Source organism: Oculina patagonica, chromosome 10, assembly GCF_052425735.1.
Source record: "Oculina patagonica isolate OP01 chromosome 10, crgOcupat, whole genome shotgun sequence".
Taxonomy (NCBI): domain Eukaryota; kingdom Metazoa; phylum Cnidaria; class Anthozoa; order Scleractinia; family Oculinidae; genus Oculina; species Oculina patagonica.
The window spans coordinates 7,546,595-7,572,936 of record NC_135767.1 but is presented as its reverse complement, the minus strand read 5'-3'; the positions used below and the strand labels follow the sequence as shown (position 1 = coordinate 7,572,936).

The window sequence follows — 26,342 nt, the reverse complement described above, 5'->3', positions numbered from 1 at the left end:
TATATCGACCTTCTTTGAAGTGACTTCAATATACCGGTACCTTACAGTTTTATTAGTTGAGGGGGGTAGGGGTGAGGCATAACCCAGTTTCAGTCCGAGTACATTCATTGTGTGAAAATATTTAGACAAACAGGACAAAAACTAAGTTGGAAAGAAGAGTTATATTTTGGTGTGAACTAAACCATCATCAGATTAAAAATAAAAAAAAGGCCCGGGTGGCAAATGTCAAACTTCACATGAGTCGAACCTAATGCAAATGAGCAAAACCTATTGTTTTTGGTCATTTGCATTAGGTTCGACTCGGGAAGTTTGGCCCGGGCCTTATAGATTTTAACACTTAGAAAGTGAAACAAGTCTGATGTTGGAGTAGTTCCTGTACTAAAATGTAACTCTTCTTTCCAACATAGTTTTGTCATTTGTTGTCTAAATATTTTGATACAACAAACATACCTGGGGAAACAAAAATGTTTCTTTTAAGGTTTATTTTTTAGCTTGATTTTAGAACAAGTTACCCAAGGCAATTTGAAAAACATATTCACAGTTGCAGAGGGGGTGTTGCTTCGTGGTTTGCAATCTTAATTTGCAACTTGCAGTGGGCTGGCTAGAAATTATTATGCAATCTCACTGATGAAGGATGCATTCTGATTGCATTGCAGGTTGCAATTACTATTAACATGTGTAGCAACTTTTATTGCAACATTGTAGAAAGTAGAGGATAGTTCTGTCCTCAAAATGCTGCAGTGTAGGCTGAAGTATCAATATTGTAAGAAGAAATTTTATGTTGGTCAAACTCTTGGGACAAACATTCTGCTAGTCCTCTGAGGTGGACGTCAAATGGAAAGGTTTGTTTTGGGTTGGTCTGACCAGATTTGGGACCACCTCTGGAGGTGGTCCACTTCGATTGGTCAGACTGGCAAGACTGAAATTTACCATACACCTTATTCCAAAATAGCGGAAAATACATTTATTCAGTTTCGTCTTCTTGGCAATTGGCCCTCATCGCCTCGATCGAATCTGCAGAATTCAAAAGAATCTTTGGCTTAAAATGAGGGAAAGAGGGCCAATTAAAGAACAATGTATTTCCAGTTCAGTAGATTCTCACCAAAGTGAATAGTTGCTAATTATAACTGTATTTATTTGGTCAGGGAAATTTTATTTTGATCAAGCTAGGGAAAAGTCAGGGAATTTAAAAAAAAAAAACGCCTGTGACAACCACGTAAGAGTGGAGAAAACAACCACGACAACATTACATCCTTAGCACAATTTTATTCAAGAGTCACTTTTACTGTCATCAACATGCTTACAACATTATCATACAACAACAGAAAGTAAACAATAGGCAGTTACAAAAAAGAACTTGATGGCAGTACAAGCGTGTTAAATATCTATAACTTTGTCTTCGTAACATGAGAAAAGTTAACAAATTTCATTATTTCGATTGACTTTATAAGCAGCAGTTTTCTTTTTTTCCATTTATTTAATTATCAATGACATCACGAGAATGCTATGCATTTACTTTGGAAACCTTCAATAAAATTCACTGCTACCTAACACTTAGTCTTTTTAATCATTATAAAGTTATCAATACATTGTACCTCTGGGTATTGTGAAAAACAGTTCCCACTTAAGCTTTGGCAAACAGTCATTTTTTCACTCGCCCAATCTCCCTCCACTTAAGATATTTTTGAAATTCAACTCAAAAAATTCCAAAGTAATGACGCAGGTCTACAAAAATTGGTTGTTACTTAAGCACAACCTGAGGAACAACCAATTAGAGAATTGATGCAAAATTAATCTCTGATTTCTACACCATCAGCATGGAGTTTTTTTAAGTCAAATCTCAACAGTGTCTTCAGGGGTTGAAAAATTAAGCGATTCCCACTTTTGCTTGTCAGTGATCTGTCAATCAACTGTCAACTGTCAGTCAAGCACAACTACTGACAACCGACAGTCGACAGACAAATTTCCAATAATCAATGGCTGTTAGTAACAATTAATAATTAACACCTCTCTTATACAAAATATAACCTCTTAGAATGTAATGTAAACAAAATCAAGCATGCACACGACAGCCAATAGCTGGCTATCAATTTGGCCAACCAAATTAATATTAATAATTATAATAATTATTCACTGACAAGCTTTCAAGTGAGCTGTTCTTCTTAAATTACTCAGACTATGGTATTGAGCCACATTGCGCAAGCTGCGAGAAGTGGCAGAAAAAATATTATTTACCACTTTTCTAGTGAGGTGAAGAAAGTGAATGCAGTTTTCTACCAAATAGCAGGACATTAAAAAACTACCTAGGGCATTAATGCGGCAAAGAAGCCATTCAATTTGTTTTGGAAGAAGACTAAGAATGTCATTTCTATTCTAGGAACCTCTAATCACAGATAAACTACAGTATGGCGTCTTGTATGGCATATTACTAGGAGGTGCGAGGAAGGTTGCGGTTGGGCCAAACGTGGCAAAATACTGCTTTATTTCATAAATAGCGATTTTTAAAAATGTTCACAGAATTTACAAGCATTTATCCATGGCTACAGTGGATTCCAGTCCCCGCCATTAGTATCTGTGGAAAAAAAAAACAAGACAGATTAGCACAAAACAGTATCACAGAGAACTAAAAAAAAAATTACCGGGGTAAGTATGACAGTCTTCTGCATGCAGTGCATGCAGAAGCAATGACATTTTCAGGAAATTTGTCAAAACAAAATAATGTATACGAAATAAAAGTAGCTGAAAACTTCTGTATTGAATGATTGTTCAACAAAAGTTGCATTATTATTTATAATGTGGCGTGACATCTGGTATAAGCCTGATATACGATATATGCTACTTCTCTCAAGCTACCAAGGTCAAATGTGGTCTTGTAATTGTTTAACACAGGCCAAGATGTCTGTTAACTGAATCTAATAGGACTCATCGAATATAATTTGTCTCTTTCGTTTATACTTTTGTAGGAGTCCTTTTTAAGTTTGCAGGAGTATTTTGCATTGTGTTCATTGCAGTGATTTCTTGTTGTGCTAAACTTGATCTCTGTTCATGTCTCATTTATTCAACCTGTAGTTGAATAAATGAAAATAATATAATATTGTCCATGGCTTGCCAACATTAAGCGATGACATCGTACTGACATAGGTCATCGCTTAAAAATAAATAAAATATTAACCCCTCAAAGAAGCGTAACAAACCTGTAATAATTGGGCTTGAATGGGCCATTCTTGTTCACTCCAAGATACTTCGCCTGTTCTTCTGTGAGCTCGGTCAAATGACCGTCAAACGTTGGCAAATGTAACATAGCTACATATTCATCTGAAACATAAAAAAAATTATTGATGAAACAAAGATCAACAAACAACATATTAATTTACAAATGATGCTGTTCTCCTAAATAACATCAAAATTAATATTAAAATAACAGTTACCAGTCGAACTTGGGAACATATAAATCCCAGTAAAATTACAGCAAGTAGTTCTCATTTCTTTAAGCATTACTTCCCAGAAAAGAACCAATAAAGATTTTTTTGCATGGTTCTGCATACAGCTACTCCTGGAGCTGGCCGCTTACGAGAATGGTTCTCGTAAGGGGCCACTAGAGGTGTAGGGGATAGATGGCTGCTTACAGGAGCTTACCCAGCTAGCAGTAACTTGACAAAGTGGAGCAACAAAACAAACACTGAAATATGGTACCATAATTACAGTAACTGTAAAATCATTGTCACAAACAGCGATGTGGAGTTGATTGATAAAAACAAGATACAGAAGTTGTTAATAGGATTTTCTATTGGGTGTCCGCTTACGGGAGCTTAAAAACAAAGAAAAAGTCTAAGTCATAATATAATCTCTGAAAGTGTCCGCGGCCGCTTACGGGAATGTCAGCTTACGAAAATGTAAAAATACAGAGTTTGTATGGGAGTTAAAACGGGGTTTCAAATAAGGCAGCCATAAGCAGAGCTGTCCGCTTACGAGTGTCCGTTAAGAGAGCTTCGACTGTAAATCCAAATACTTTTATTACTTCGTTAAAAGAATAACGGAAAGGAGTGAATCTATACACAGTACAACCCATCTATAAAATTAATAAGTTGCTGCTCATCAGAACTACAGGTACCAGTAAAGTAACTGTTACGTACTACTCACCCATTTTCTTTGGCAGAAGATAGACATCATGTTTATATCTACCAGGCGGCGCCTTGTAAAGTTCAATTAACGCTATAGCCTGAAAGGGAGAACACATTTCATCAGTAAACATTGACTTTATCCATGTCTTGGAGGGGAGGAAATTCAGTCGGGGCGCCCACTTCACATCCCATTACAGAAGTTACAAACAAGAGCTAATCATACCTGTGTTGTTGAAGTAATGGAAACTACAAAAGAAGGAACACTAGAACAGCTCAGATTGACAAGACGACCCTAAAACAACAAACAAAATTGACACTTCCATTACAATGCTACAGAGAAGCCTGAGTCCGCTTTATATTATTTTTACAGAAATTAATAGATGATACAAGTTGAAGATGTTATAAATCAAACAGTAGACAGAGTGTTTTACGACACAATCATCTCCAAACACCAAAAAGTGAGACGTCATCTTCCCCCCATTTTTTGACCACCTGTTGTCATGTGATTAAACAATTTGCATTCATGTGACAACGCAAGCTCACTTTAATCGCTGATGAAGACTGTGCGAGATTGTCGAAAGCTTCCTTACTAAACATTTTTCAGACCTTGTGTCAAGAATTATTTCATTTTTTTTTAACAAAAAGTGAGTTGTATTATTATACAATGTGCAGCGGAGTATTTTTGATGGACTACAAAGGGGTTTGGAAGTGTAATGAAACACTCTCTTGAGTGTTTGATAAATCTTCTCAATTAAAACTTTAACTAAGGAGAAAATGGAGAAATAAAATTGTAAAAAATGTTGCTAATTAAGATCAGTTTCTAAACCATCATCAGGGTTATGGTTTCCTTTGATAAATAATGAATTTAAGAAGGTTCTTTCTTTGCAGATCATAGAAAAATTGCAAACTAAAAAAAAGGTTATCAACGTCACTCTATTAGATAAAAAGACTCAGTACCTCTGCTAACAGCACAATTCTCTTGCCATCTGGCCAGATAATATGATCTACTTGTGTTCTGACCTTCTCCCACGTCAGATCTGATGTTCTTAAACTAGCCTGGAAAACAAACAACCAGAAATTGTTATTGAATTCAAATTGTGTTGGAGCCTTTTCTTTTCTTTGGGAATTCTTTTAAACTGCTTAAGAACGCATTAACATGTATACAACTACAAATCATCCTGGTCATTCTCCTTTCCACTTGTTTACTTCTTAATTCACTTTGGATGTTTGGTAATATGAACACTGCATCATCTCTTCAACATCACTATTTATGCAAAGGCCATTTGTCTTACCACGTCCACTTCAGTATTTGAGTGTCCCATGTTGCAAACAATGCAACCATTCTTCATTCTATCCATATGTTCTCTTGTGACAACATGCTTGTTTCCTGTAACATCACAAAAATAATTATAAAAAAATATAATTATCTCCAAAGGAAATAAGGACTTGTTAATACATACAAGGAGAATGAAAATGTTATAATAAGTGAAAACCTCTTAAAATTTCCACGTACAGTCAACTCTCGTCTTGCGGACACCCCACTATTACGGTCACTCGCTATTACGGACAAAATCCAGATCCCCGGGGAAAGAGGTTTGACTGGAAATGACTCCTGCTATTACGGACTCTCGCTATAACGGACACTAAACGACGCCCCGAGCCTGTCCGCTATAACGTGACTGTAAATGTTGTATTATGCATAAAATAAGTTAAATACCTGTACACGTGATCAGGATGTCAATATTCTTCACGACCATGTCAATCTTGACTACTCTAAAGCCATCCATGCTAAAGAAGAGAAATGTGAACTTGTTACACTCACAACAATGCACACAACAGCCTACAGTGAATCGATTTTTATTGTATGCACGTCAATCAAGTTGAAATTGAGTGCAGAAAGTTGAAATTAAATTGATTGATACGGGCTTGTGCAATTTGGTTAGCCTTTGAAAAATTTACTCAGGACTGCTGATTTTCCCCAAATTGCACTTGAAATCATGTGATTACCTATACTTATTTGTTGGTACATACCATGCCTGCAATCCACAAATGGGATCAATTTCTGCAACATACACTATGGCACCCAGGCCTTTCAGAGCAGAACAGCAACCTTTACCAACCTGTTAAGACAAAACACTATTAATAGGAATTATTAATTATTATTAATAAATGTATAATATTGAGTAACAAAATCAAAAAATGTATGATACTTTGATAACCTGTCAATAGGGTCAACAAAGTAAAATTGGAGTGTGTGAATTAATTGTTTGTTTACAAGAACTCTGTTTTTTCTTTATCAACGAACATTTTCCACGGTTAACATCATTTATGGCCTATTTCTCCATCATTCTCTTGCAATTGGCTTTCCAAATAAGCATTGATTTAACACAGTTTGTTTAAAACTGGATTGACCAGGTAGGCATATTTCATGCACAACAAAGAGGTTCCATGTATTTACCTCACCATATCCACAAACAAGAACCTGCTTGCCACCAAACATTACATCTGTGGTTCTCTTTAAACTACAGAAGAAGGAAAGACCATGCATGTCAAATTTATATGAGCGGAGATTGTTTAAGCACATCACTACAGAGAGAATAAGAAAACTTAAATTGCAAGTCAGGCTTTAAGAAACAAATCTAGGTGTTGCTGTACACTTCATATGCTACCCTGCAGCACATAATTATGCTCACTGCCATGGCAAAGAATGACGTTTACCCTAAGGGAAGTCCCAGCTAAAACATCAGTGGATGTTGACCATTTATGTGCAGCAAAACAAGTTATGTCTGTCTAAGACATGGGCAAGTTGAAAGTGTGGGTTCTCTGTGGGATGAATTAGAGTTAATAGTTAATCCAATACTTTGCATAAAGTCATTTCCATACAATACATACCTATCTAAGATTGATTCTCTACAGCAATACATGTTGTCAAACTTTGTCTGTAAACAAAAATCATTATCTCAGTTGTTTATATATCCTTTAATGCTATTCTTGAAGTTTGTTATGTCAAAAAGAATAATATTTCAAGAAAGAAATGGCTAGGCTTACCTTGGTTACAGAATCATTAACATTCATGGCTGCAACTGTTAGCTTTCCTTGCTTGGAAAGCTGATACAATCTAAAATAAAAACAAAATAAGGTACAGGTAAGTTAAAAAAAATGATTGCACCAAATGACAGTTACAAGTGCACTATGTTTTCCTTGTAATGGCACATAAACTCTGAAGTTCAAAACTCAGCTAACGATTGGGTTTTTCATTCTTGTTAATTGGGATGATCATTGATGACCACGATTAATGAACAAAATAGATCAAAATCTATCAATCACAATCCACAGTCGTGACCTTTTAAATCTGTTGAAGTGAACTTCTGTTTCACAAGAGGTCCCAAGATGATTAACGTCAACGAAAAATGCAACCATCGGCTGAGCAGAGTTTGTGTGTCATTGAAGAGCACAGCAAGACCCAAAAGACATAAAGTAAATCAAAAAAGAAATGATCTCCAAAGGGAAATTGTCTCCCAAACAGCTTCTCTCTACTAGAACTACAAGAAATGTATGGAGACTAGTAAGGAGAATTTGTATATTGACTTAAAGTGCAAAGATCCTTGAAGATCTCACCTGTGTACCCCTGTCACACTTTCCTCCACCACTCCACGTAGCGTGTTGAATGTGCCATTGAACTTCTTGTACAGCAAATGAGTTGCATCACCGCCGTCATCCAAGACCATATTAGGTTGCCATTTATCAGACGTAATACACTGCTCAATACACCACCAAAAGTCCTCCTCAGACTCTCCCTTCCATGCAAAGATGGGGTAACCTGGTCACCACAACAAATACATGGCATTGATCAGGGAAGATATTTTGTGAAGCATCTCAAGGTACTAACAGTTAATATATTAAAATGTTGTGGTTCAATTTTACCCTTTTTATTTTGCTCTGATGTATGGTAATATAATTATGACCATGAATAATAAAATATGGAAATATGAAATAATTAATCTTTGTTTTTGGTTGATATTTATGTGAACATTATAAACAAAACATTTAGTAAGAAAGCAAAAGGAACTGTATTTTGATTGCTTAATAAATAAACAGGCAATACCTAACATATATTGTAAATTTAACATTTCCTTCCCACCTTTCTGTTGTAGGTTTTAATTTTTTCCACTGTGGAACGTCTGACTTCACCCATGAACCTCCCCAGTCCCGTCCTCCCCAGTCCCGTCAAAGATCAATTAGAAAAATCCCCTTAGAGGCCTACAGTAATATAGGATTTATATATTTCTGTAAACTTATACATTCTTCACTAACCTGCTTCAGCGAGAGCAGCTGCAACTTCATTCTGTTGAAAAAAATAATTGGGATAAATTTTGTCTCAGTGTTCTTATTTACCCACAAGGGTTTCTAAGTTACACCTTTAAGTGAGACGATTTTTTTAAATCCCAAAATAAAATAAAAAACAGCAAAATTAATACAGTACTAAAACAAACCTGTGTTGAGTAAATATTGCAGGCAGACCAACGCACTTGGGCACCAAGGGCAATAAGTGTTTCTATAAGAACCTGAAAAACATGCTGACTTAGCATACATCGTTGTAAAAATGCAGAATGACTATCACTTTTACAACCAATAACTTACATCGTAATAATCAGACTGACTATTGATAATTATTTATTGGCTACAGAAAAGTGCTGATTTCCAGGGAATTTATGTCTGTTACAAGCTTTTTAATTTTGAATTGACAAAGTAACTACATGTAGCTACGTAGCTCCCGTTAAAATTTAGCCAACTTCAAAAGCCTAAAAAACAATAATTTTACTTTTATGACTTCATTTTAATAAACTAGTTGTTGTAAGTTGAAAGTTTACTCACTGCGGCCTGCGCAGTTACATGAGTGCAACCAACAATTTTGGCTCCTTCTAACGGCTTGTCTGTACAATTCCGCTTTCGTAAGAGCATGAGACCAGGCATTTCTAAAAAGAAAATAAAAACCAGGTTAATACAGTATAAAACTCATCAGCACACATATTTTCATACTTTCTATTCTATAACTTGGCCTTAATATTTGTTTACAAATACACTGATTAGAGTATAAATTACTTGAATTAGGTAAATACATGTACAGTGACTAATGTACCATTTGCGTGGAAATTCACTGTTTTTGACTAAAGAAAATTTTTTTTTCTTGGCCAAACTGTGTTAAATTTTTTGCTTTCTCAAGCCCATCATAACAAAGAATGATAAAGTCCCAGCCTATCCTGACAACAGGGGCCACCTTTTGAATTGAAGAACAATCTTACATACAAAAAATCTTCATTTTTTACCATACCACTCAATGATTTAAGACTTCATTATTAAATTTCCAGATTTGAGACAATGTTAGTGAGACTCTTAAAATTCGCTCTCTTCTCGTAGAAGTTCCATGCAAATAGTAAACAAATTTAAATTTTAGTTAAGTATTAGGAACATCCCAAATCGAGCAGGCTAAAGAATTTAAACGACACGTCATTCCAATTACAAATTATTTACCACAGACTAAAGATATTAATTTAAAAAAATAAAATTATTTTATTTTTTTAATTTTTTGGCCCAAAACACTACATTATACCCTTTATCTCCAAAGGGTTTTTTTTAGAGTTTAAAAAAAAAAAAAAAAAATAAAAAAATTTTTTCCACAGGAGGGGGGGAGAGAAGATTTTTTTTTATTAATTAAAAAAAAGAAAAAAAAAAAAAATAAAAAAATATAAAAAAAAAACCCTTAAAATTTTTAATTTTATTTTTTCTTAAAAATGGCCGTCCAACGACCCCTGGACTCCCACCTGGCTAAAAGCCTGCTCCAAAGAACATAACAGGTATAAAATTATTTTCCCTCAATTGCACCTTTGTAAGGTGTTATGACTATAACACCCTGTGAACAGATGTTCTCGTACCTCTTTCACAAAGAAAGACTTATTCAGCTGAGAAAATAACTGCCCTCTTGTAAATTATGGCAAATGATAATTGCTCTACATAGTTTTTCTATTTGCTAATTTGTTTCGTAAGAGCAGTACAGAGCTCAAAATCAAATCATTTGTCTACGAGGGAAATCTTTATTGAAAGAAAAAAATGCAGCTGGTTCGTAAAGAACATAAACAAACAAAGTGAAAGCCAGAACTTCTGTTCACAAGATAGTACAAGATGCCATAATAATAACAATAATAATATTAAAAAACATAATAACCAAAAATTTTCATGCACCCAGAATCAATAAACTAAACCAGGGAACAATGGACATCATCAGGTACATTGATATGGGGATCACCATAGCTCAACTCTGTTAGGCGACAAATGTTGTTAAACCCCTTGAAGGAATGATTGAGCCCCACAACCTTAAGACAATACAAATTTCCGCTTGCCTTGTTCAGCTATTTCAATTTCCCTGCGACCAAAGTCAGCCAGCTTAATATTCTTAACACAAAAATCGGATCCTCCGCTGGTGTTTTTCTGCACATAGAAAATGGATGTGTTATACTCATGCTTTTAACACTTCTAATGATTAGGATTTCCTTCACATGTATACAATTTATGGTGAGTTAAAAGAATGTAGTCCTTTCCAACACTTTAACATTAAGCAAGAAGTTAGCGCAAAGATGCCAAGCAAGAAAAAAAGATTCTAATGTTACTTGGATTTCAAACAAATGTGAGAAAAGCAGCAATGTCTGTGGCTTATATAATAAGCACTAGGGCACAGGAATGCTGTAGCTTGATATAAAAGAGCTCTTTACCACCATTCAAAATATTATTGATCAGAGTTTTTGTAGAGTATCATGAGTCAATGGTTTGAACCCAGGAGTATCAGCAGTTTGTATAGTGCACTGATTGTCCAGGTGAGAGTAGTTCTGAAAAGAACTGTTGTTGGTGACTGGATGTTTCGACAACCCGAGCAGCGGTTATCCCTAGAATAAATCTTCACTCTGAAGATGACTCAGTTCCACTAGGTTAAAACTATAGTCACCCACAATATGCAGTTCCAGAAAATATCCATACCCGCCCCATGGAAGGTCATTGGAAATTCCAAGCAGGTGGGGGTCTCAAAGCCAAACGGAGCTTGTGGCCGGATTTCCAGAGGGGTGGGAGGTTTCCAGATTCTTCTGTGGGGGGGTATGGTTATTTTTTTGGAACAATACAATGGTTCTTTTCAGAACGTACTCTCACCAGGACAATCATACAAAATGAGCTATTTATAGTAATCAGAATATTTCAAACGTCTCCTCAAACATGAATTTTGAGAATCTTCTAACAGCGACATTTGCATGAATTCCATATTGATACAACTGGAGAAATACAACTACCAATACCACAAGTTGATTATGTCAATGCACTTCCGCTCTCAGTATGTACACAAATCACATGTACAGGTATAAAGTAACCAAGCTACTGAAGAACACCATACAACTTGAGTTCAACTTATTTATGTGTGTCGGAATGCTTTACAGGGGCATAACACAACAGGCAGTATTGTTATTCTGTGAAATGCACATTTAAGTTGTATGGTATTTTGGCTATGTACCTTCTACGGTAAATACTCATAATTTGTATCACCTTAATCAATACCACCAGAGCATCTTAAGTAGGTAACATTTTAATATAAGTTGCAGCCTACATTTTTGCTATGTGCTTAAATGAGGTGCAGTATTTTAAATTCTACATTCAATTTTTTGCAGCTAGTTGAGTTACGTCAATGCTAGAATTGATTACCTGTAAGTACAAAAAGAGGGGCAATTCAAAAAAGAGGATAGCTGAAAGTCATGGTTATCAAATTTTATTTGTCCCTGATAAAATTTTTTATTTTTTGTTTTTTGGCAAAAAAAAAAAAGAGAAAAAAAAAAGAAAAGAAAAAAAGGAGGAAAAAAAAAAAAAACAAAAAAAACCAAACAAAACCAAAACTAACCGAACTCGAACTCATAAATGGACAGGATTTACCCCTGCACCCCCTGCCATCCACCCATTATTCCAAACAAGGCCTATTTTTATAAGAATTAGAGGATTAAGACTAATCCTGAGACAGGTGCCTGTGCCACGATTAAAACTGTTATTGATTTTCCTTTATTTCTACTGAAATAATTACAAATTTACTCCCAGAAGGTTTCTTTCTTTTGTTTTTATCCCAGTCAAATATTTTGAGCCACAAGCTTTGAAAATTTCGCTTCAATTGTAGAAAGAAAACTTCTGGAACTTAACAATCCTTTAGGAATATATATCAGTTTGCCTGATATTCAACCAGCTGTGAAAGTTTGCATGATATTCAATCAACCACAAAACCAAATTCCAATGAAATTACCGGTTACTTATTAACATTCAGTGAAGTTCATCACAGCCAATACTAAAATACCGCCCTGTCACACAACATTAATTTACTGTATCCAGGCAGGAAAAACCTCACAAATAAACATTGCTCAAGTATCCTAAAGTGCTATCAGTCCGTTGGTCAAACAAACTCTCGGATCTTTTAATTTGGTCATTAACTCGACTTGCTTCGAAGACTGCATTACGTAAACTGTGACGTCAGATATTGCCTAATAGTTTAACAGAGGTCACACTTTGCTAAAGAAGTCTTTCAAAATAGACTGAAAATAGCCTAAATATTTTCACAAAAGGAAGAATTGTGCGTTTAATAGATACTAATAATTGCTGTAGTGAGGTTTTTTTTTATAAAGTTGCCTAAAAATGTAACATCTGTAAATATTTTCTTTGCACGAGTGTCACAATCCATTTCACATTTTTTCCACGAGTCGTGATTTTTATTATATCACTATGACTTGGACCAATAATCTTTCATTTGCCGTAGCCGTATAGAAAATAAGTCGTTATTATACACACACGCTAAGAGCTCTCCACACTGTCAAATCAATATCCGACCACACGAATTCATCAAATTGAGGTAAGCCCTAGCATGGACTTGCATGTACAAAGTTTATGCATATGTTATGAGCTTGAAGCTATTAGCAGTGAAAATTGAAGGCTAAGCGAAGAGCAGCCGAGGAGAAAGCAGAATTAGAGAGAATAATTTATTATCAAGAAAGAAATAAACTTTATACAGACCTGAGATCTTTCCCTGGGAGAAACATCGTCCTCGTCTGATGAATAACTATCAGAGTAGCTAGCTGTATATAAAAGAGGCGAATATCACGCGTAAATGACATTGAATTAAAGACAAGTTATTATTTCAAAAAAAATATCGTGAACAAATACGGGGCTAAAGGCAAGGGACGGCCAAAACATTGTCATGGCAAACCTTAAAATACTGCTATAATAAGATTAATATTTGAAACAAAAACTGAAGGACGATTTGACCAGCACGTTCAAGGAGAAACGCAAACAGACGAAAAGTGCGCTGTAATACACCCTGACGCACTTAAAATATCAAACGCCGAACTTTCAAACGGTAGCAATATCTTAAATAGACGACACCATAAAATCACTAAAAGGCGTAAAAAGCATGCTTGCTTCACCTGAGCTCCCATAACTATCGGTGGAAGACACCGAAATTGAGCGCCTTCGAAGGCGAGGGGGTCGTCTCGACATGCTTTCAGAAAAGCTTAGCCCCTAGGGTATAAAACGCAGCAAAAATCAGCGACACACATCAAATCGTGTTAAAAAAATGTTAAACGCGACCGGCAAAAACCTCTAAAGCCTTGATATGAGGCGGTCTTTGTGCTGCAGCCGGAGATTTTTGGACACGATGATCACCTTCCGAAGCCGCCATGTTATTGAAATGGCAAGTGGTCCACACTGCGGCGTGGGGTCGAGGCGACCAATCACACAGCAGGACCTAACGACGCACAGAAGGCAAAACGGAAAATAAATTTCCCTTCCTTCGTGCGTTCGTCCCACTTCAGATTTCCACTTATAATTTGCCGGATCCGTAGACTTCCTGAATTATTTGAGACACATCTGCACCTTCGCCTTGTTAACCAAACAGGCATCGACTGTCATCACAGCAAAATTAAGATTTTGAGAGAGTCACAGAATACTCAATCGACAAGCACCTGTGATCGTGATGAGTTGTTCGCCGGCGAAAACCGGAAGTGAAGATGTCTCTCGGTGGGTACATTGCACCGGTACCGCTTTCTGCTACCAGAAATGACGTCAGATCGATTCACAGGAAGCGCTAAAAAATAGAAGGAAGTCGACTTTCTCTGCAAAGGGCTTAAATATGAAAAATTCTTTATTTGACGCCCTTTAAAAAACACGTTGTGGCACACGTGGTAATAAAACAAGAAACATCCGCTCTGCCGCATGCCCAGCGGACACGAGAAAATTTAGCTGATGACAGGAAAAAGTAGCTAGGACCCACGATTTACAATAACCCTACGCGACTTGGCGTGGCCTATAAAAACTCTAAGGCATTCAGGGAATAATCGATGAGATTACCATAGCGTCATTTTCCCTAAGATGAACGTTTTCTTGGCCAAAGAAAAATGAGTCAAAAAAAACGATAGAAACTGTCAGAAATAAACTGACAATCCATACTTCTATAAAATGTTAATTTATGGAATGGGTCGAAATGGGGGTGGAAGCTAGGAAAAAACTCTATAAACACGTTTTCGCTTAAAAACGTGCGCTTTCTTATTCGTCTCGGCTATAAAATGCACACAAGAAAAGTGAAAAACCCTGATGGTTTTTCGTCTAAACAGATATTTTCCCTGAAATCGCTCAGGAAAGCGGATACTTTAATTTACATAGTACAGGTGAAAACGAGGATTTAATTCCAAAACGCTGCCACAATCATGTCAGCAATTACTTGCTCGTCAGTCGCTACATTATTGTTCATAGACCTCCCATCGTTTTCGGAACGTTTGAAAACGGCCGTGTGAAGGCGATGACTGATTTTTTTGGTTCGATTCTGGCCCAAACGAAAATGGAGATAGGTGGAATGCCGGTATAAGTGTGAACGAAAAGATGTAAAGAACTGATTTTGTTGTTGTTGATTGTTTACAGGTTTTGTCACCTAGGAAAAGAGTCCTCAAAATCCTTGTTTCTAAGATAACTCCTGACCAACACTCCAAAAACACTTGAGGGAAACTTGAGCGAAATTCCTAGAACTTACACTAATAAAGTCCGTGCTTTCGTAAAAAAAAACATAAGGTAGCAACGGGTATAGATGAGAACTTATCTTTTGGGCTAAAATGCTTTGAAGTGTTCTCGGCTGGTTATCGCTCGTACGAAAAACAAAGCACTTCACCTTTTTCTCTTTTTCATCATTGGTACTTGAGTTGAACGTGAAACTCCTTCATAAACTTAGCACATCTTTTGTTAGTATTTACTTTGTACATTATAATGCTCTTTTACTGGAAGAATTAACTACTTAGAAATAAATGGTCATAATAATAAAAGTTTGGTTTGTATCTGATCTTAAAATCGGTTTAAAAGGTGGTAAAAACGTATAAATGAATTCGGTAACTCTCTGTTACCTTCATCAGGAAAATTGGATCAGTTGCATAATAGTTTATACGCCCCGGTCTCGGGGTTCCCAATGTAATAACTTGTGGGTGTCATGCTCATTCACACAGTTTGTCCTGGATAGTGTGCGCTTCTGGATGGCGTTGTTGCCTATTGTTGACATTTCTTTCTAAAATTTTTAGGTCATAATCTTTTTTATCTTTTTGTTTACTTCTTTGCCTGCTTCCTGAAGCAAGTTTAATTTAACTTTATTTGAAGCGATTAAAGGGTAGGCCAAATAAAACAACTTGGCGAAATTTTGAGGTCAGAGAGCTGACAATGACGGAGTTATTAATAACTAAACGTGTATTTCGTAATATGTTTGCGTCCGCCATCTTGGCATGCTAGCCAAAAACGACTAAACATAAAGGTCTGTTTAAAAAGAATGGCAAAATGTCCTTGAATAGTCTTCTTCTTCTTCTTCTTCTTCTTTACTTTAATTTCCTTGTTATGTATTAACGTCGATTGATTGAGTGAAATTATTGAGTTTTCTATCATTCATGGGTAGCATGCGAAAAACATGCCCTCTTGTAAATTTTAGAGCGCCATAGCTCAGAAGGAAAGTGCTCTATATAGAGACATCGATAGAGACATGAGAGCTTGCATGAAACTTTGTTATTGTTATGGTTTATGTTAAGGACAGCTTTGAGTGTAAACCGTTTATATTGTACATCTTCAATGACGTCAGATGCAAGCTCAATAACGCTCGGATAAAAACTGGGTCCCAGGGTTTTGCCCAGTCCCACACTGGCCAGACAGTCAAGCTCGAGGTCACGCCCAAAACTTTTAACATTAATTTTCCCTGCAATTTTTTTTCGAGACAAGTAAGTTCTGGTGCTTACTGTTACGTACGTAACCAAATTGGCGGCGTTAGGTCAAGTACGTAGCCAACAAAATGAAGTACAGATGTTTTAACCTGCGATCTGGCGTCGGATTTTGTGCCGCGGAAAAAAGAATGTCTGATCGAAGGGTAACAGATATTTAGGTCTTTTGCTCTCAGATGAAAGAAAACAAATCGTCGTGTTTGGGTTAAGGATTGGAAGACCAGAAGGCAGGAAATGGCTTATACTTGTATCACGCCATTGTGTGGAAGTTACGGATAGTGGACATGTGTTTTTGAAATCGTTGCGTGCAATGTTGTTGTTGTTGTTGCTACTCCCAATGTTACATAACTAGAAGGCGATTCAACTACTGCAACAATGTGCGCAGTGAATTCTCCTACACAATCTCGGTATGGGGGCACATGTTTCTCTTCAGACACATTTTGCGCGCAACGGCACCATGTAACCAGGCCTTTGCACCGACTCGGAGATCGCCTGATTTGGCCGGGAGAAGGGGAGGGGGGGGGGAGGGGGCGGCGTTAACCAAAAATCTAACGTTTGCATCGTAAAATAACTTAACTAACCCTTGGAAACGGTGATGACGTGTTGATTAAACGTGCGCGCTCTTGACTGAATAAAAGGATAGTGATATAGAAAAAGCGAAACTCTTGGGTGTGGAATAGTGAGATGAAATAAGGCGTCGGTTTCTTGGGGATGGTAACGTTTCATTTTGAATAATTCTGCTAGGAATTTTATTTGAGAATGGTTTCCAAAGAATAATGGGATGGAATAGGATTGTAAATTTTAGAGATGGCTGTCGAAGGAGAGGTTGACATGAGTTTTCGTGAATAATCCCCTTTCATGCATTGTTGTTTGTTGAGTACCGTTTGAAATTTGCAACCCAGTTCTCTCGCTTAGATCTGACTGTGACAAAATTGCCAAAGACAACCCAGTTCTCACGCTAAGATATGACTCTGACAAAATTGCAAGCCAACACCCAAGCAACTATATATACAGCTGAAGTATTACCTGTTTTCTTTTAAATAAATACAATTGTTAGTTAAATAATTTCAAAATAAAACGGGGGAATATCCCTAAATTTTAAAATAATAGGTTTTTTAAAAAGACGAAGTGAAAGCCGAGGGGCTTTTGAATTTGTTTTGGCCACGACTACAAAAACAAATTGTGAGGCCCTTTGGGGTGCAATGCCACTTATTACGCGTTAAGTGTTCTTAGCCGTTTAATATGTTCTTTTATATAAACAACATTAAAATTTCTACTCTCAGACAATAAAAATTCGTCAACGTGGGGTACTTTGAAACGATAATCAATTTAAATCAATAAGTAATGCCTCTTGGGTGCAGTTAGAAAAGACTGTGATATTTCAAACAGGAGGCTATCCGAAATAAAAGTCCTTTGTTTAAGGCGGTTAGTGAAAGAAACATCTAACTCATTAAGGATTATCGGCTCCCTGCAAATTTCCCACTTACCAAACGGGTAACCATTTTATAGAGCCTCCCGGTTTTTAATGAAAAAAAGGTTTCGCTATTATTAAGGAGGCATTATACCTGAATTTGAATTGAAGATTGATTGAAGAAAGAAACCAAATTTTGAAGCACCACCAGACAGTTAAACCCCCACGCAAGAGAACTCCAGGTTGTTAGGGGACTGTCTGGTGTCCGTCTATTACTAAAAAATTCTAATTTTAAACTCACATTAAATCTCCAATATTTCTTTTTTTTTCTCTAAATTTTTACTAATCCTTTAAGAAAAAACTATCTCCCCCCAAACATCCCCAAAAATCACCCAAAAATTTACAAAACAGCCGTTTTACGTAGATGTATGGGATAATGAAAGCGTTTTTGAATTCCTTGAAACCCGAACGAGATAATTCCGTTAAAACCATGTTAAGCTGCGAAAAAGCGACCTTCAGGTATAATGCCCCCTTAAAGGTAATGTTCTCGATCTACAGGAAATTTAAAATGATTTATTTACAATGTAGCAAGTTCGAAAAAATTATATGCCCGCCGTGAATTGTATATTCTTTGCTACGTTTTATTTCTATTATTATTTTTATAAACAGTAAACACAACAAAAAAAATACCGCGGGCAAACCGCCACATATTTAGCGTCCAAACGCTATTAATTATAAATAATCCCCAAATAAATTTTTCTTGGCAGAAAAACCGCGTCTCCGAAAAAGTGTAAACAAAATACTTTTATATCGTTTATTTTTATATAACAAAGAAGATTTTCTGGGAAGAAAGCCAAAACACAAGTTCGCGTCAATTTAAACTATAATTTTTCATATTCAGTGCTAGTTCTTTTATATTCATAAATAACGGTTCAGTAGTTCTCTTTTTGCGGTTATATTTATTTTCACAGTATTAATTATAGACAGAAGCCGACACATCTTATTATACAATATATATTAAAAGAGATATAATTTTGGGAGATTAAAGAATGACAAATGAAAAGATATATTTTGCTGACTTTAATTTATTAAGTAATATATAGCATAATTATGCAACTTTTACTACAGATTAAGTGGTGACAAAAGGCAGGCTAACCACAGACTTAATTCGCTGTGGGGTGTGGCCGAAATCGACCAAAGCAGGTATGACCTTGAAAAACGTTCGGGCAAAAGTTGTCTATGGGTTCTTTTGAGTTCTGCTGTATTTTGACAAAAGCTTTAAACCCGAAGAATTCAGTATCCAGCTTATCTGCACATACAGTAAAGTGGCATTTACACCGTATTGCAACAAGTGTCTCTGACGCCTGGAAATATAGCCTTTTAATTTGTAGAAAAATATTCCACGTTTGGAAAGGTTTTCGCCCCGCCCTCTGAAAAAACAAGCTTCCCGGAACGCGGGAAGTTCGCTTTCCCATTAAACAAAACCCACGGGAAAAATCTAATCGAACAAGACCGATGAAAGACAGCTTTCCTTAAAAGATCTGCATCCTTCGATTGCAGCTGATTGCTTCAGTATTTTGTTCGTGTTTATATTCAGTCACTCGTTCTAAAACTACTCAGCCGGTTGCCATATTGAGCAAGGCACCTTTGCAAACTTTTCCTTACATCAATGTGACGCAAATTCTTCAAAATTGCAGTTCCAATACTAAATTATCTCCTAAATTTGTCTAAGAATAAAAGAATGATAAATATCGAAAATGTACTGTTAAGAACAGTATCTATATTACTAACTCCCTCTTCTCAAGCTCTGATAAAGGATTTGACTGTAGTATGCCGGACTTGGAAAGGGGAAGCCCGGATCACATGTTGCCCTGCCCAAAACCATGAATGCTATTCGTGTTCGTTTTTATTAATACGTTGTTTAAGCGGGGAGATGAATTTCTTGTTATAACAGGGTAATAACAAATTACAATGCCTTCTTCGGAATAGGGGCAGAACATGAGGCAAGCGGATACTGAATGCTAAAGTGGGCAATAGCGACTGAGTCTGCGAGTCCGGAATACGAGGCAAACAACAGTGCAAATCCCATACGTTTTTGAATACCAAGATGTTTTATATTTTCTCAAATCTCGTGCAACAATTTTCTTGTTTCATGACTCCAAACTAGTTATAGCAGCATGTTATGAGATCGATCACTTCCACAATTTCATATTTTGAGGCTCTCTTGTCGCCTCCCATGCGGGAGTGAAGGGGCGGCTGTATTCGCGGCTAGGCTCTCCAATGTGTATCTACAGTTTTTCATCGCACACACAAGGCAGCGTTTCGTGTCCTGGCAAGAAGAACTCCCTGTACTGTGTAATACTGCCAAGAATACTCGTTGGTCTTTCAGGTCGACATATGTGTTTTTTTTTTTGTAAACTATTAAAGTTGACTCAGTTTTAAAAACCTGTAATCGACGCTTCATTGGAAAAATGATTAGAAATTGAACCTGTACTGAAAAGGCGTTCGATACCGAACCGTTTTAGTGCCTCCTAGGGGTATCCTTTGGGCAGACGCCTCCTTTTAATTTCATAGTCTGTTACCTATTAGGGGTTCCCTTAAATTTTCCGACATGTTTCTGGTCCTTCTTGTATGGGAGTCCGCCCCAGGGTTCCATGAATCTGTTCTGTCCGACACAACTGGAAATCGCGTGACATATTACAGGAAACTTACAAGTTCTATTTTGGCGTCGATTTTGTGCGAGGTCATGTTGATTTTAAGGCATGTTTATACACAGGACAATGTTTCGTGCAACAGCACACGATCTGTGTGACACGTGGCATCTTCTTAGCCGGCTGAGCAACTTCAATGTTGACTGATCACTTCTGACGCTTCTTGGAAGCAATTATGCCAAATATTTTATCGCTGTTAAACACGAAAACTTTCATTTTGGACGCCAATACTGTCAAATGCTGGCGTCATGTCCGATATTGTAATTTCATGAAGAAATATGGTCCTGACAAAAGTATTTTGCAGCGCAAAAGAAGGCCTAACCGCGGCGCCGCCATTAGAGAAAGTTGAAAGTTAAAAAAACATAAGAACTTTAGCGTTATGTGTGCGCAATTTTTTTTCCCCTTTTTTTAGGACCACTCGAAGAAAATTGCCGCAGGGAAAAAAGTGGTCAAGGTCGACAGATGCTGATGTCAGAACATGTAATAACGTCACAAACGTGGTACACGTGTTAACCATGTGAAAGCGTGACAGAAGGCCTGTATTCGCGTGACAGAAGCCCTCCATTCGCGTCCCTTGTGTTCAGTTCTCGATTTATCTGGTTGATCTTCGCGGTATTCTCCGAGTTAAGTTATGCGCTCGCTATTGCTTTTATTACTGAAGCTTTTGGTTTGTCGGAATTCGTTTGAGGTTTTGTTTTGACATGTGTTTTTGCCTTATCAGATAAGGTCACGCGTGAGTCGGCAGAACTTTTTGGTCGTGCGGGCTGTCACGACATGTAACATCGACAACAAAAAGTGGTAGCTAGAAAGCTAGAAAACTAGCGATCCAAGAGAAAAGAATTAGCCTTAAGCGACAATCACGAATATTCCCATCTCCAACGACGTCAATTTGCACCCCCTGCTATTTCTGCGTTGTTTCGCGTGGCCGCGTGGTGGGAACAGTCAACAACTCCTTTCAGTCACGCAATTTCACCGGAAAATTTGCATAAGTACGATACCGTAGTACAAATATTTCTAATTAAAAAAGAGATGAGGACGCCGATTTTAAGGAAAATGAGGTTTTTGTGCGATTTCCTATGATGATATTCAAATTAGGCTAACAAAAGCGAGTATTTAGTGTGAAGTCATTGCGGTTTGCTTGTGCGAATATCGAACTGTCGCACAAAGCGCGGCGAAGCGTATGTTGTAACAAAAATAGTAAAACAAACGAGGACAATACTAAATACCACGTTTCACGTGTAAATACGTGGAGAAACTAATATAAAAATTTACGATGTCATTCTTAGCAGAGAAGCCTTGTACTGTAAAGAGTGTTGATTCGCCGAGCATAACTTTGTCTGGCTTTGGCAGCGATATCGACACGAAATCGTTTAACAAAATCACCTTTACAGAAGGGTAGATATAACAAATCCCAGGTCAACGAAGTTATTTCAGGCCAGAAGCCAGATTCTTCTCGACATCCACGACGTCTTTTGTTTGGAAAGTTTTTTAAATACGATTAGGTTTACCCCCTACTAATCGTGGGTTTTTACGCAATTTTCGCAAAGAACAATCCCTGCTTGTACCAAAGTCACGCAATTCGAACCGGCGTATTTGCATAAAGAGAGATAGTACAAATATTTTTAAATACGAAAAGAGATGAAAGCGCTGTTCAATATGAATTCATGTATAATAAGTTTTATAGAAGTTTTACGTCGACAATATTCAAATAAAGTTGAATTGTGCAATGTGGTGGGATAAATAAATTCAACGGCGATTGCGGTCTGCCGTGAATTCGAACACAACATCGCAATGGTGTAAAAATTTACGGCGATTACTGTTTGAAACAGTTACAGAAATATCTGTAAGTTTAAAGCGGCTACGATGGCTATTAAGCAACGGCAGTGATAGCAAATTCTGATCCTTAAGTACGACTTCAGAGTAAAAATTAAAGAGCCGGACATATTATCGACTGAGCGGAAATATAAAATCAGTACAAACCTGAACTGTCTATAGAACTGCCTCTTGACAAAGATCGGTGGGATCCATATGAATTCTGTGTCCGAATGTACTGAAATTAAACAATCAATACAAATCTTAAATTACTATACAAAAACTTCAAGCTTTTTCAGGAACGATCCTCAAAATCTTTATTATTATTGCTTTCGATGTTCGTGACATCACGGCGCGTAAAAGATTCTCGCAGTGGTTCGTACAATGCCGTGTTCATTTCTCATTCATTTGGCGCAGAACTATTTCCTATTTCACGTCTACTTACAGGAAATTAATCTTAAATGTTGTTTAACCCTAAAGTTTTTAAAATTTTAAGCGTTTTTAACCAGCAACTTATTATCATTGACGGCTACGACAGTTAGCTTAAACAGGTACATAAAACGCCTCTGAAATATTTCTTAGCTTAGCCGGTGAAGAAAATTAAAATACTAGACAATGCAATTAGGAGAAGATTTCGACACTGAACTAACGGTACAACCTTATGTTAAAACGAACCTTTATTTTAAAGGCGATTGAAGGAAATGAAGAAAGTCGAAACGCGAAATTTCAAAATCTTTCGCCGTTCTCTCTTCTCTTTGGAATTGCGTGAGCCGAGGCTATGAAATATCAGATCACATCATTTCTACTCTTAACCGGATGTCGGTGAGAATTACAATAAAATCCAAATAACTTACTCTTTTCTTCTCCTCTGGCTCAGGTTTGTTGGTCTTAGCAGAGTAGGATTGAATCGCAAAGGAGTTCTTACGATTCCACATAGACATCTTGAATGGAATAATCTAAACTCTTCAACAAAGGTCGCGGCGACGAAACCCAACCGGCATCATGTATATTTCATAGGTCTTCGAAGTTTCTGTTTCCTTTTATAATGTATTATAATGGTTTACCAACCAGCTTCTGTATTGTCTCATGACGTTGATGTTGCCTTGGTAACTAAGAGCCAGTGCAGTATAGGAAAAGGACGAAAAACAGGCTATTGCGAAACGGCACAACAATTGAAAAACCTAATATAAGAAGTTTTCAAAAGAATCTATTTATCCTTAACCTTGTATTTATTGTAGTAGAACCCGTCTGCGTATTGTTTGGCCTGTTTTTAATAATAATAATTCTGAATACAGTCGGATTAACTGCAGGGGACTCGAATTTATATGTGCAAATGTGCTATATATTTGTTATTTCCTGTCGTAAGACTTTGTTTCCAATTTTTAACACTGACTCTAGCACAAGAACTGCCGAAATAGCTGATACAAGGAGCTATCAGCCAAATTGGCACTTGTCTAAAAGATAAATATTGCGAACTTTGGAGCCAGTCGTATATTAAGCCAGTTTTGCAATCGTTTAGGCATCGATGAATATTATCGGCGCATTATTCTGGCAATAAGACAAATCTTATTTAGTCCTGCACAAGCAATGGACAACTTGCAAAGAGGCATTAATCTTTATCTCTAGAGTGTTTGAACTGCTTATAAAAGGTCACGGGAACCTTTAGTATTTCGCTTTTCCCATTGCAGCAAGGTTATTTTTGAGTTAGAAGACCTTGTATATTGCAGCGAAATATATTATGCTGCAATTCAAGAGCCATCAAAAAATTCAAGTACCAATAAAGTGCGACCGAACTTAATCGTAACATCAACTATAAATAAAACCAATATTAATAATTTAACACTTTAGCTTCTTTTCAGAGATGGGGTTCTTAAAACCAACATAATTTACGATCGCAAAAATTGATATTTCCTTCAAGATAATTTCTACCCGAGCAGACTATAAGTCTGTAAACTATAATTTACTTTCGGGATCAAGTCTGGAATATGAGATTATACGGAAACTACATAGACAACACAGTTTGCAGCAGACATTTTAATTTCCCCACACAAGGTGTATTTACTTCTTGTTGTAGAATTGTTTTCATTCTGAAAGGAAAACATTTAAATGTCGAACATTGGTCTAAAAGTCGCAGCTGTTTGGAGAAAAGATGGTTGTTAAAAACAAAACTGCATGTGCATAATTGCACCTCACAGAAATCCACTCCGCACTCAAATGCAATTTTCGCCGAGTTATACAGTAAACTTTGTTCAGTTTGGTTTTTAGCCTTCTTGCAATCTTTCATTTATTTTAGTTCAAACCAGTAATATACTTATAAAAAATAGTTTAAGAGAAGCCCCCCTCCCCCCCACCGCAAAAATAAATAAAATAATAATAATAATAATAATAATAATAATAATAATAATAATAATAATAATAATACGAAAAAATAATAAGAAAATAATAATAAGACTAATAAGTCCCACTTGAAAATAAGTCCCAAAATCATTGACGCAAAAAATCCTTCCAATAATAAAATAAGCCCTTCAGAATATAAGCCGTGCAGGGCTTATATTAAGTTTCAGCATTATTTGAAGAACAATAAAATTTCTTTCGATTTTAAACTGAGGCCCCCTACTACTTGGGTTATTGTTTATGTCATTACATTGATTGTAAAACTTCCGTTTTGTGTTTCACGTCGTTATGTTTTTAGAACTGTGATAACATGCAGTTTACTTTTGCACCTAAAGTTTTTCAGCCCGACCATTTTTGAAACTAAAAATTCTACCAGCTAATAAGCCCTCCACAAATATGCTACCAAAATAATGCAAGGCCCCCAGTGCCGTCTGTTTCCCCTCGCCCCGAGGTCGGGCAATATATTTTTAGCCTTTCGCTGTCCGTCCCTTGATTGGTTTAAGCTCCAGAAATATAGCTACCTGAAAATAGTCCCACCAAAAAATGTTTTTGAACGAAAATAAAGTCAAGGGTTATTGTCTGGGAGATGAAATTCTGTCGGGCTTTCGCGAAAATTGTCAGAAGTAGTTTCTGCATGGTTGGCGGACCATACCCGAGGAACCCAAAAAATCTTTTTTATGGGGAGGCTCCGCCCCGAGGTCCAACCCTTACCCTTTTATATACCATTTTTGACATGAAAGGTAACCCTTTCGTATACCCCCCCCCCCCCCCCCCCCAAAAAAAAACCCCCCCCCCCCCCCCCCTAAAATTTTCCCCCCCCCCTTTTTTTTCCCCCCTTACCCCCCCCCCCCCCCCCCCCCCCCCCCCCCCAAACCCCCACAATAAACCCAGGGCTATAACCGGAATTCTACGGTACCTTCGATACAAAGTGAACCCCTTTCACATACCTACAGAAGGGTTTTTTATACTGCATCTCTTTTCGTTTTCGCTTGAAAAATTCCTTAGAATACTCGAATCCACCGTTCGGTGGGTCTTCTTGATAAATTTTGAAAGGCCCACTATCCCTTTTCTATACTCCAACCCGAGAAATCCCTACCCTTTTAAATATCTACAGCCCTTTTCGGACGGAGCCTCCCCCACCTCCCTCCGGGCCCATAAGGACGGCGGGCCGTATTTATTCCAAATAAGGCGCTGGATTGATGCCTGGGCCCTGCTCTGTTAATGGCATCGTTTTCGAAATCATAGTCTAGGATATAGGAGCAGTTCTCCTTTACCCCTCAAAGATCGCAATCTCATCTCGCGTCCAGAATCTTTGTTTCTCACCCCGCACTCTTATAAAAAAAGATATCATTTCTTAGAGCTTACCAATAGAAAGACCTCCGTTCTCGAGTCCAGAGCCTTCAGTTTCTTAATTGTGCCTTAGGGAAAAACCCTGGGGTTGAACATTATTCGCATGTGTCAAGCTAGACGCAAAACTCAAGCACGTGCGCAAATTCCGCCCGGGCACGTTCGTTTCACATGTTTTTTTCCTCTCGATTGATCCATATAGTCAGGAAAAGAGGGGCTACTTTATACTTAGATACTC

At 37.1% G+C, this 26,342-nt stretch overlaps 1 protein-coding gene across 3 annotated transcripts; it reads right to left on the bottom strand.

The window, feature by feature from the left end:
• Window positions 1-1,875: 1,875 nt before the first annotated feature.
• On the bottom strand, window positions 1,876-23,388 carry LOC144629356 (S-adenosylhomocysteine hydrolase-like protein 1). 3 transcript variants are annotated; one of them, XM_078487593.1, is made up of 19 exons: window positions 13,789-13,911; window positions 13,616-13,709; window positions 13,206-13,267; window positions 10,520-10,607; window positions 8,997-9,097; window positions 8,615-8,686; window positions 8,436-8,466; window positions 7,740-7,941; window positions 7,170-7,239; window positions 7,014-7,060; window positions 6,580-6,643; window positions 6,153-6,241; window positions 5,839-5,909; window positions 5,414-5,508; window positions 5,079-5,177; window positions 4,345-4,413; window positions 4,141-4,219; window positions 3,195-3,315; window positions 1,876-2,572 (listed from the first exon to the last, which is right to left on the bottom strand). In XM_078487593.1, exons 1-19 carry the CDS (start codon window positions 13,867-13,869, stop codon window positions 2,566-2,568), a joined length of 1,542 nt encoding a protein of 513 aa, XP_078343719.1. In that variant the 5' UTR covers window positions 13,870-13,911; the 3' UTR covers window positions 1,876-2,565. The 3 variants fall into 3 exon arrangements, with proteins under 3 accessions (XP_078343719.1, XP_078343720.1, XP_078343718.1); XM_078487594.1 differs by lacking the exons at window positions 1,876-2,572; window positions 13,616-13,709; window positions 13,789-13,911 and adding exons at window positions 22,532-22,601; window positions 23,218-23,388 and having other exon boundaries at window positions 3,176-3,315; XM_078487592.1 differs by lacking the exon at window positions 1,876-2,572 and having other exon boundaries at window positions 3,176-3,315.
• Between the last annotated feature and the right edge of the window lie 2,954 nt (window positions 23,389-26,342).

Excerpts from the sequence above, each read along its gene's own strand:
- LOC144629356 (XM_078487592.1), bottom strand. The coding sequence starts at position 13,869 with ATGGCGGCTTCGGAAGGTGATCATCGTGTCCAAAAATCTCCGGCTGCA. Across the intron at positions 13,710-13,788 it reads CTCATATCAAGGCTTTAGAG|GGGCTAAGCTTTTCTGAAAG; the intron begins GTTTTTGCCGGT and ends TTTATACCCTAG. Across the intron at positions 8,467-8,614 it reads GCAATATTTACTCAACACAG|AATGAAGTTGCAGCTGCTCT; the intron begins GTTTGTTTTAGT and ends TTTTTTCAACAG.